The 12,495-nt window shown below is 38.8% G+C and overlaps 1 protein-coding gene across 7 annotated transcripts in view; it reads right to left on the bottom strand.

The window, feature by feature from the left end:
* The window catches only part of PARD3 (par-3 family cell polarity regulator), a 445,230-nt gene that overhangs the window by 86,644 nt on the left and 346,091 nt on the right, over positions 1–12,495 (bottom strand). For all 7 annotated transcript variants that reach the window (XM_066551580.1, XM_066551588.1, XM_066551597.1 and 4 more), the window contains one exon: positions 11,823–12,077. In XM_066551580.1, the coding sequence (XP_066407677.1) occupies positions 11,823–12,077 (255 nt within the window). The remainder of the gene's footprint in view (positions 1–11,822; positions 12,078–12,495) is intronic.

The following is a 12,495-nucleotide window of genomic DNA, read 5'->3' as shown; positions in this document are numbered from 1 at the left end:
AAGTCCCATTAAAAGTTATGGAGTTCCTCAGGATCCTTGCAAATATACTCTCTAGATGAAAGATAACCCCACACAGACCATCCTATTCCTCACCTGTGCTTACAAGGAGGGCAGCTGATTTTTCTATTATTTTTTTCCCTGCAGGTGAGGGGATAGCTGGCTCCCCTTTGTCCCAGAGAGCTCAGCAGGCAGCTTCCTCTCCCTGATCTCCATCCTGCAGTGCTCCTGATCTCCACAGGAGAGTTGCTTCATTTCCCCCTCTGTCCTCTGGTGTGGCCCTTCAGCTCCACAGGAGACCCAGTGTCTCCTGAGCCTCCATTCCTGCAATGCACTCACCATCTGCAAATTCTAGCCCAGAATGAACATTGCAAGCAGGACTTTAAGAAATGCTCAGAAGCCTCTGTTTCACTGCCAACACAGTATCATTTCTTTGGGAGTTATGATCTCTTTTTGTCCAGGAAATTGTGCAGATGAGCTGCAGAACCTCAGTGTTAAAAGAGAAACACAGAAAATCCTTTAGCAAAAGAAAGGCTGTCAGAGGCACACGTCCCACACAGCAGCAATCCTGCCCTAGCAGAACTAAGTGTGTATAAGGAGCAATCCAACAACACACACAGCTCTGAGTCATTTTTAAGGGTGCTTTAAGATGCATCATTTTTAGTGGAGCTGAATGCTGTAAGCATAATACAAAACCTGTGAATTAAGGGACAAAAGGCAACTTCCTATGCAGCTTCCTTTATTTAAAGATGAATCAAGAGTTATACTGTGTTCTAAGACTTATTATTCAAGTTTTGAGAGTGCAGTAGAGAAAAAAAATACATGTTTTCAAAATAATTGGGAGAAACAAGACGTAGGTAAGTGCATTCTAAAATATGAAAATACAATAGGTAAAAAAGTCAACATTGACAATCATTCAAGGAGAAGTTCAATGATAACAATTATTTTGTAAGGTAATCCGTATTATTTTAAAATTTCTTTTGATGCCTAAAAAATTTGAATCTCATTTCATATTCAAAGTATTACATTAAGTGACTCATTAATTTTGGTTGGGTTTTTTAGTTTATTTTTTACAGACACACACCAGACTCCTCTCTGAGTTGCACAGCATTAGAATAAAAGAAAATGGACACAAACAGTAGGACAGGAAATTCTGATATAAAAAGCTTTTTCTCTTTGCCTTTGTTTTTCTAGCTAGCATGAAGCTGATCAAATACTAGAACAGGCACCCAGGGAGCTAAATGAAATCTCCATCCTCAGAGATATTCAGGACACAACTGCAGACCTCAGCAACTTGACCTGAGCAAACCCACTCTGAGCAGGGGGTTGGACTAGATGACTTCTGGAGGTCACTTCCTCTGGAGCAGAGGAATTTTTGGAGATTTTCTAAATACAAAAACATACAGACAGACATAAGCACATGCACATAAAAATTCTGTCACAGCTAAACACATCCTTGTATCTGCATTTCATTCTGCCCATGGGCATGAGCTCTACTGAATATGGACACACACATCTGAGCCATAAGAAGGAATAATAAAAAATGTAAGTGTGAGCTCCAATAAAGTAGGATTATTTCTCACACTGAATGGTATGTTGGCTTTGCCTATTTTCCTGCTAAATTCTGACATCCTGAGCTGCAGCAATTTTAACTACAGCAGAATAGTGCAACTAATGAAAGCTAATGAAATTCAGTCTGCATGAACTGTTCAGTGTGGTTTCACAGGACAAACAACTCAGCTCTGGCCATCTAAGCAAGACGTAGAGGACGTTCCTGAAATTCTAATTAGACTGAGTTGAGGAAAATGGTCTCATGGAAGAAAAGAAAAAGATGGCCCTTCTCTAATTCACTCCACAGAATCAGGTGCACCCACCCAGTGTGACACATTTCACAACTGAGATGAGCAAAGGGAAATGAGGACTGTGATGGTTTTCCAGCCACTCACAGAACAGGATGAGGGTACAGCCCACGGCACCTGGACTGCTCCAACCCACTGTGCTGAGCAACCAGCCCTTCTTGTTCTAACAAGGCACCCAAATGGAAAGTTTTCCAGATACTTCTCTGCAGGGAAATCTTCCAAGAAGAAGCAGGTTATGAAGCCCAACTTAAAATAGTAACAGAAGTGCATCTGGGGACTAGAAATTACCAGAGTATGATAATGTAGACAAAACTTAGATGAAGAGCCCTACTAAAGTGAAAGGAGCAATTTCTTTTAATTGTACATCCTTTCATAAAATGCCTTTGCATAAATTCCCATAATTGCTCTTCTCCATGATCCCCCAAAGATTTAGACAAAAAGAAACATTACTTACAGCACTGTTTTAATACCAAGTTAGTTCTAGATGAACTACAAAGGCCTAATGTAGTAACTGCATAATCTTAATAACTCTACCAACTCTTTTAAATTCCCTCTATCATGTCCCTAATATTTTTGCCTCACTTGCCATATATAAAACCATACAAGTCCTACATTTTCAATGTCTGTTTGAGAACTTTTATCAGATGTAGAGACTGAAAAGTACACTAATAAAAGCAAATGCATGGAAACTTGTTTCCACAGAAAAAAAGGCTCTGTCTTAAGTACAGTTTCAAAAAAAGTTGGATCAATTAGCAATCTGTGAATGTTAGAAACATCTTAACAATGTCTCAAACATGAAAGAGCATATCACGAGCATATCATAGAACGAGGAAAGGGGAAAAAATTAAATTATGTCTGCAGTCCTAATGAATCAAAGCCCAGAAGGTGGTCTCCGAATCAGCAGGTTCTGATGAAATATTAAGAAAAATTATTATTGATGAAAAATGAATAAGCTCTTTTTGATTTTAGCAACCTTTAAATCACACTTTGCTAATTAAAATAGCTTCAGCACAAGCCTCAATTTCTTGATGGGCATTTAGAAATCCTAAAAACGGGTGGGTTGACATTTTAGCCAATATGCATAAAGTTTATCTTAAGCTGGCAGACACAGCACAGTTTAAGATGATGTACAAAATAATACACAGTTAAACCTTCTTTTTCTCCTTTTTTCTTTCTTTTTTTTCACACTATATCTACTAACGCAATTACAAAGTAACAACAGGCAACTTCTGCTTGTTTTCTCTGCAGCATAGTAACAGATACTACCACTGTTAATGAGCCATGAACTATGTCTTGGGAAATAAAGACCCATGCTAATATTTTCTGTCTTCTTTGTTTGCCAGGTCACAGCTCTTCCCATCCCAAAGATAAGTGGAAATGAAAAGTCTGAGGGACATTAGTTCTCACATCCTTTGAAGTCTAATTGTTTTTTTTAAATGTTCGGAGTAGAAATTATGTGTTCTCCTTCCATCCCAGTTTGTACTGTGTTTCCTTTTAAATGGAAACCTAGGAATGAGGGGAAGGCTGTATTAAACTATGAATTGTTGCCCACAGAAGACATTTCATTACAGAAAGCAATGTAGCTCAGGCATGCCATGCATTGTTACAAAACTACACACAAAATAAAATGAAGCAAAATCTGCTCCTCTGCTTTTTCTTTCATAAATTAAGTCTTATATGTTATATCACTGTCTAAACTCTGAGTACATGAAATTACCTATCCATTACAAATATGTCATCTATTTACCATAATAACATTTGATATATCCATCATGTAAGAAAGAGTGCTATGAATACATCAAATTGAAAAGCTATTTAAATGCTACTAGTATTTTAAAGAATGAAAAAAAAATTCATGGCAAGTAAGTCTGATTTTAGAAATAAATCTGATGTTTTTCAGAAATACCTAATCATATAAAATAAGTCATGCAAGAAACCTTTCAATGTTTCACATCACAGTGTTTGAGCCTTAAGGAACAAGATTTCAAACACCTTATAAACCAATTCTTTAACAATATATCATGAAGTACAAGGCTGCAGGAATATACACTGTTTTCTGAGTGATGAGTAGAAAAGCACTGTTTTTCAGCTTTCCAACCAAGAACAAACTGAAATGAGATCTTTCAGGAATTTCTCAGTTTCCAGGGCTGCCAGTGTGGTATGTTTCATTCAATGAGTTTACAATATGTTAAAAGGAATTAACCACTTCCCCTTGCCATATGAAGTGATGCTATTTTCCTTCCTGAAGTTCACTGCAGAGGATTCCTCCCCACAATTAGACTCCACCACTTCCTCCAGTGACAAAGTACTTTGACCATAAGCAGGATGATTTGTGGGTCACATAAACAAACAAGGCTGGCCATAAGGATAAACAGTGTAGTTAAATATAGTTTGTCTCATCTGTGAAGGAGGTATCATTCACAAAAATAGCAAAGAAGGAAAACCCTTTCAAATCCTCCAACATTAGAAGAACATTTTACTGTTCATCCATTAAACTACATTAAAGATCTAACTTCAAATTGCATATTTAATTTAAGAAAGTAAAAATCCAAGATTCTGTGAAAATACAGGATTCTCTACAAGCTCTTCCTTTGCACCCCTCTCCCATAGCCAGAAAAATCTAAAATGAAAAATCCCTAGCTCTTCAAATGCTTGGAAAGGAGAAGCCTGAATCCTTCACCAAAGAGGAACAGATGGGTTGACTGGAGGGACATAAAAGACAAAAAGATCATAAATTTGTATTCTATTTAGAAAGGGCCACATTCAACAGCAACAACAAATTAAACTGATTAAATTATGGTGTTCAAGTGAGGCACAACATCAGTTTGCAATCCAAATTTTGGTTAGTAGGACTTGCAAAGAACAGATTTTAGCAGTTTACATCGGTAGGATCAAACCACTTGATTTAATGAATGGAAAGCCTTTGCTTTTTCAGCTTTGAGTACTCAAATATTTCCCATAATTTTCTCAGGATGAAGAAGTTCAAGTTGCATTGATGGCATTAGTGGGAAAAAAAGATGTGCACGTTATGCACACAGCTGGGTTTCTGGACTGCAATCTCAAGCCATACAATAACCATTTGATGCCCGAGACATGGCCTTTTCCAGCTTTTGCATCATGGTTTTTCATACTGGGATATATAATTATAGTTTTCCTTTTTCTTCTTTTTAAAAAAAAATAAGTATTAACTTCTACCATGTGAATAACAAAGTAAATGCTTTTCTCTTTTTTAATCCAAGCAACAAAACACTCAACTGATCTATATCTGTGTGAAAATTGTACTAATATACCAGCAAAAAATACTACGCATAATTCAGTTACAACATATTTAAATTACCAATATATTGTGTTGAAGTGACAGGTTTTGACCCCCCTTTTATAAACAGTCTCTCAACTGCACTTAAAGGAATTGAAAATCCCCCAGCTATGCAGATACTCCCAGCTTCCAGCCCAGGAGCCCATCCGCCGTCTCCCAGAGCAGGGGCACCAAGGGCACGTTTGGGTGGGCCCCTCTTCACCTCCTGGTCCTGTAACCCAGGGAGGGAAGTTCACCTCTCTTATCTCTCTGTGCATTTGCCCACTGCAACCATTTGTAGAGGTACTAACCCCAGCTGCTTTTGTGAAAACAAACAAATAGCTGTCACACTTCAGATTGCATGGCAAGCTGGCCGGAGCAGAGGGGAAGAGAAACCACTGGGGTTTCAGTGAGGCTGTGGTAAATGGAGAGAGATGTGGTTCTCACAACAGTATCAGTGCCTGGGATCTATTCAGAGAGAGACCAGGACTTCCAAGTAATTAAAATGGGAGACCTGAATAGAGTTCACTGTAAGTCGGCCATTTATTCCACCAAAGTGGTAACCCAAACAGGGGAGTGCAGTTGCATACTTTCACAATAGGGAGCCCACATAAATCCTCATGAATTTATATTAAAACTTGTCTTATATTCTATCAAGATGGAAGAACAAAAGAAAACAACCAACCTAAGATAATAAAATGCCAATGCTAATAGTGTCTATTGGGTTCTAAATACACAGGTCTATGAGAGACCAAGCTAATTTTTAGGCAGTCCTGGGGGCAAGGATTACTGGCTTATAGGATGAAGGGTAGAGAAACAAAAAACCCCAATGTGTTAGCGCTAAAGTGAAATTAAACCCCATGAAGAGTCTCACAGAGGCTCTAACTAATCCTTCTCTGGGTTATAACAGACAGAGGAAGAAAAATACCACAATGACTTCCAAGTATTTTTTTCAGTTTTACATGTTAGAGGACTGCAAACAGTTCATTAACCCACTGCTCTCCAGGCAGGTTGCCGTGGAGAGTCTGATTATTGCATAATGGCATATGTGCCACTTCCTAGGCCAGGAAAGTCTTTCCAGAAGTCAGATTCTCACAGGAATGAAGCTTTGTAATGCCACAAAAGAGAGACACTGACTTGAAGGTAAGGATTTAAAACCTGTGACTATTAATTTCTGAAACATTACCAATTACTTATGGTGTTTGCAAAACTAGAAGATCTCTGCAACTTATTCTCAATATTGTCAACACATTCACCTGCATGAATGGTTCCTTCCCCTGTAGCATGGTATCTGCAGGGCTCTGATGGCAGAGGGTGATGAACAGGGAAGAACAAGGGATCCAGGAGATGGAAAAACACTCCCTGATCAGCAAAGAGAAGTAAACAGAGGTAGGAGGGAAGAGCTTACTCAAAATCTTATTCAATATAGGTTGTTAGCCCTCTGCACAGCTCTGAAGGTTTTAAATGTCACTGGATAGATGGTTTTCAGTGTCATGGCCTTTCTCTTCATGAAAGTGCTCTTCAAGTCAACTTCCAGAACCATCAAAAAATCTCTTCTTCTGAGAAACACCCTAGCATTTACAGGATGCATCACCCTAAGTAATAACTCCAATCTCTGTCTCTGGTGGGCCTAGCAGTGAGCTCCAATTCCTAGGCATAAATGATCCCACAGACTTAAGAACACTCCTGTGACTGACACTACTAATAAAGAAGTTTAATATAGCTGCGCAAGAGCCAGCTTTTTTAACAAATATTTATCCAAGCACAGCAATATAGTATTTCATAGCTTTCATGACCCATTCTGCTATTGCTAAGAGTTATTTTATATACACTAGAAAGACAGGGTCTGCTTATTTCACTTTTTACATATTCTTTTATTATATCAGAGTGTTTTTATGCAGTTTCCAGGTTTCATTACTCTCATGCCAATTTACGCACAAAGATATTACTGAGAGAATCAAAGTTAACAACTTAATAAAATGTTCTCCCATTCTTTTTGGAAAAGCAGCAAGGAAAGTATGTGACCCGACCTGAAAAAAACAATCTTGCCTCTTTGCACTGAGCAGATGACAGTTAAAGGAAGTGGGGTTATTTTCAGTTCCCAGATATTCCTTTGACATAACTTGATTCCACTTCTGATAGAAAATAAAGCAGCTCATAAAGGTCTCCCTTCTAAAATGAAGGTTTTTTCTTTTAATGGCAAAATGCGTGCAAAAAGCATATGATTATGGTATTTATGTTTCCATTAAAATGTCCTCAGCAAGCTGGAGGAGTCTAACCTACTATTTTCAAGCTATTTAGATTTACAGCAGCACAGTGCCTATTTTATTTCAGGACAATGCACTCTTGGTGGGAAATGATTAAAGAGTGACAGCCATTAGGAGTTGTCTTTCTGCATCGTGCTCAGCTATGGATGTCAGGTGATTGCCATAAAGCCCCACTGTATGGCATCCTTGTCATCTACATGAAAAGCAGTATTGATCAGTCATTCAGCTTCTCTTCTGTGTAATGCAAAACATACTAGAGACATTTTTCAGCTAAGCTGAAAGCCTTATTCTCAAGAACTATGTTCTTGAGACACCTCTTTCCCAAATGGTAAAATAAACATAGATTATACATTCCACCTCTGCTTCACTCCATCAATGCCTAACATAGAAGTGAAAAACTTCTTAGCAGCCTGTCTCTATTCGCTGTCAGTGCACTGGATGGAGCTGATGTCACAAGGGCAGCCCGTGTATATGGAGTTAGGCTGATCATCAATCTCTCCCAACATATTTATGTATCTGTTTATTTATTTATTGCTAGAGCTTCCTTTCTTCTGAGCAATAAACTCCTCTGTTAAGAAAGACAATCTGCTTTGATTGTCTAGGATAAAGAGCAGAAAATAACTTTTTTAGTGTTATATCCGTAACTGATACAATCACTGAAAAACCAAACCAACCAACCAAGAAACACTTTCCCGTCTAAACCCCACCAAATATCCATAAATGATTGAACTCTGATGCAATACAAATCTGCATTAAAGTAGTTCTAAACCAGTTTCAAATCCTGTAAGAATATATTTGAGTAGCATTTACTATTTACAGGCTGGGTTTTTTTAATAGCCATTGTCAGTAAAATTGGTAAGTCATTGTCACTTACACACATCTAGCTCTGCTTGTCTCCAGTGAGTGAGTTAAAATCTTTTTCTCCTTTGCTGTATTTTGACATTATATGATCTACTTTCTATTTAGAGAAATTGGCAGACAAAGTTTAGGGAATCACCGTGTGCTTCTTAGTGTTTTGTACTATCTGTCTACACTGATGAGCAGTTGACATACTTGTCCTCCACTTTGCTATTCACTATTTGCCATGATACAGTTAAACTTACAATGGTTGGTGGCATGTGTTGATGAAAGTAATAGAGAAGTTGGGGGAATATTAAAGGAAAACAAACCCTGACAAGGCCTCACACACAGCCACAGTAATTCTCTTTCAAGTTACAAAAAAAATTGTCATAAGTATTCAGCAATGGTATGCAAACTATTACGGGGCATTTTGTTATAGACTCCTCGTAACAGACTTTTAAATAACCTTTTGGACATACTTAAATGTCAAATTTTGTTTGGCACTAAGCATCAAACTTCAATAGAAATAACATTTCCCATATAAACAATGCTGCTTTTAATATGAACGTGCTAAAGATTTGAGACAGCCTGGCCATGACCAGCTCCTGGCAGTTCAGCAAAGGGTAACAACTGAGTGATTTCCCTTTCCATCCACAAAGGCTGGAAGCAACTGTCTCTACTTGGGTAACCTCTGAATCATCCAGAAGAAAGGAAAGGATGGGAGGGAGAAGAAGTAAAACACACTGAAAATAACACTCACCATGGGTGAACACTCATGTACACAATATTTTAAGGATGCAGAACTGCAACCAACTATTTGTCATCAAATTTCTTGTAGCTTTCTGAGAATGAATCAGACTGCAGAGAAGAGAGATGGAGAAGAGCCTTGAGCAGAGGCATTTGGATGCTTGATGTCAAAAGGGGCATCAAAGGCAATGCCAAGTGAAAGAGCAAAGTCTCACTGCTGGAAAGGGATAGCAAGAAAGAGATTGCAATGCACAAGGGGTGAGGAAATGGGTATTCTACAGACAAGGAGACAAAAGAATTAAAAGCACCTCAGGTCCACATGGTGATAACTGATTCTTAGAAAAATGCTCAGATGATGCTTTCTTAGTATATCTAAGATAAAGCTGTAAAAGACAGAGCAGCCTTTGGGCAGGTATCTCAGCCATAATCCAGGTTCTCACACTGAACATTACAAAGGTCAAGCTCCCAGACACCCCTCTCACACCTTAAGGACAACTGAAAGCTGCTCCCTCACAGATTTTAAAGGTGGTCTTTAAAATCCTTCCAATCCAAACCATTTGTTACATGATTCTGTGACACACACTCTCAACACTAGGCCCAAAGTGCAGACCCAGCTTCTGGGAGAGGTAACTGTGAGCCTGAGACTGTGCACATCACTGCAACACTCCCAGAAGGTCTCCTGGAACCAGGGGGATTCATCATCTCCACAGCTTGATTGTTGATACAGATGTGAGAGGAGAGAGGAAAGAAAACCCTAATACACCAGACCTTCATGCCTCAAACCCCTGAACAGGCATTTCAGAGTACACTTATAGCAAATAATAGTATTTTTACATCTGAATTAAATATTTCTTTCTGGGTGTTTCTTGTCAAATGTTGTCCCCTTTATCACAGCACTAGGGCTGGTTTTTCATGCCCCATTTCTGGTACCCTACTTGCATTTTATCCCTTTGCTCAGGCCCATTGTGTGTGCTGGGTCTTTCCTTTTGTCACAGCATGATCCAGCAGTGAGAGACAGGACCCTCTGTGCTCCAGGAGCAGCCTGAATGTACAAAACTACTGCACTGCTCTTTAGTCCTACCTACCTGATTAACATCAGATTCCCCTGGTACTCCATTATCTTCCACTTTACTCACTCTCTCCTGGCTCTTTTATCAGCCACCACACAGAGTTAACTGGGTCACACAGGTCTCCTATTTTGCTGTGCCAGGTTTGTATCAAAGAACTTTTTTTTTGTTGATGTGACATTGATGCCATTCAACTCCAGCATGAAACACTGCCTTTGGTCTAACAAAAACAGCCATGAGAGTCACCACGTGGCAGACATATCCAACCAAGCTATCTTGATTTCCAAAGGCACAAAAGTGCTGAAATGTCAGGCACCTGGGCATACCAGTGCCAGCCAATATAAGGCTGAGGAATACAAAATTCCAAGGACACAGATGCTGTCATCTTTTAACATTATTTTGCTTCATTCACTGAAATAACATACATATACCTCAATATATAAATTATTTACTATGAAAAGTAGACCTTTTACACAATGAAAGAGAACAATATGATTGAGAAAATAAAAATTGGCTGTGCAACCAATTTTTAGTAAAAATGAACACATTCCACAATGCAGCTGAGATTTTCTTATTTGTCATATTAGAGGATATATATTTATCAATATTATGTAAAAAAAATTTCCAAAATAGATCAAGTGGAGGGTCAAGTACAATGCTCTCAGTCCTCAAAGAGTTTTAGATATTTAGCTGAAATATAAATTACTCCATTACCACCTAGAACAGAATATGCAAGGTGAATGCCACTGGTCATGTAGAAGCTACACAGATCTCAAACACTGCACCAAAGACATTGCTTTGCTGATTTTACTGAAAATTCAATATTTTTCTGCTGGAAACAATGAGGTAGAAAACAAAATGAATGGCTTGACTATGAACCAAATAAGTAACTTCCAAATGAGTGAACAATACATCCTGCACTAGGATTTTAGTGCTAATTTTTGTAATGCTGAGAAAATGCAGAACTACAAGTTTACAATAGTAAGCCAAGAAAACAGGTGTATTTTCACTGTTAAAGCATTAAAAAACCCCTGTGAATTCTGCCTCTCACTATTTTTACTTTATGTTAGTTTACATTCCTCTTTTAGCTTCAGGTTTTCAAATGAACTCACAACTCCATTAACAGAAACCAGAATTTTGCCCCAGTTTCAGTATAAAAACAAGCAAGACACAGTTCAGATAATGTAACTGCAGGAAGAGTACAAATCATAAGCTACAACCCAACAAGTAACTCAAGAGTGAAGTTTAGAATTTGTTCTCTTGGTCTATACTTAATCAAAAATCTCAGCCTGTTAGACTGAAGTTCAGGACTACAGCAGGACTAGAATCCCCGTAAGCTTTAATCCATTTTTGCTATAACAACAGTAACCTTTTAGAGATTTTGTAATAGCTGTAAATAGATTGGAAATGTTGTATTCCACAAACATATCTGCTAGAGCTTTGACAAATAAACCTGATTACATAAAAAATTTGAATTTAATTCTAACGATACCCAACAGTGATTCCAAGATTCCAAACCATCTGAAGAAAGAGAAGAAATGTAGTTGCTCTGCAGAAAACAACTTTCCTGTTCCACTCTGTAACAGGTTTATTTGAGTGAGTTCAACACTGTGCTACATAAAAGCTTTAAAAAGCCATTAACAACAATGCAGCTCTGCCTTTCCAACTGACGTGGACAACCACCTCCCATGACCACAGCAACACAAGGGCGGGTTTTGAGAGGGTGCATTGATTGATGTGTGGCGCTTACCTGTCCACAGGTGAAGACTTTGAGTTCCGTGGTTTCTTCACCTGGGCGTACAAGGCTTCCACAGTCTGCCCCTCCCTGGGGCTCTGAGGCCGGGCGCTCAGCGTCACTGTGCCGCTGTTTGGGGAGTCGTAGGCAGCGATGCCGGCGTACATCGGATCCGCGTCGCAGCCGAACGCCCGGTTAAAGTCCTGGATCTCCGCGTAGTCACGCTCCCGAGCCTGCCTCTCTCGAAATTCTCGAGTTTTCGCTTGGATTCTGAAAAATTAAGAGAAGGCTGAAACCGATGGGTGTCCCCCCTGAGGCATTTGAAAGCAGCAGTCAGCAGACACTTTAGGTAGCCTATCTCAGTGGAAACCAGTGAAGGTTTACAGTTTCCATTTGCCATGAGGTCTCAAGTTTACCTTGGACATTAAAGCCTAGATTTGAACAATGCTAACAACCAACAATGGTCTTTAAGGAGTACATCTGATTATCCACTGTTTTTTGTTTCATTATTAGCTAAATAATGACTAGCCATAGCTGCTGCTAAACAGAGTTAATCTATTGTTTCATAATTCCTAGGATGCCTGTGCTATTACTTGGCTGGACATCATTCATATTGTATTGTACTCCGTCAAAACTTACCAGATTTAATGGTTCTAATGCATGTACTTAGAGAGGAATTTTAATGCAT

This window comes from Molothrus aeneus, chromosome 1, assembly GCF_037042795.1.
Source record: "Molothrus aeneus isolate 106 chromosome 1, BPBGC_Maene_1.0, whole genome shotgun sequence".
Lineage (NCBI taxonomy): Eukaryota > Metazoa > Chordata > Aves > Passeriformes > Icteridae > Molothrus > Molothrus aeneus.
The sequence above is the reverse complement of the archived record's forward strand: the minus strand, read 5'-3'. Positions and strand labels throughout refer to the sequence as shown.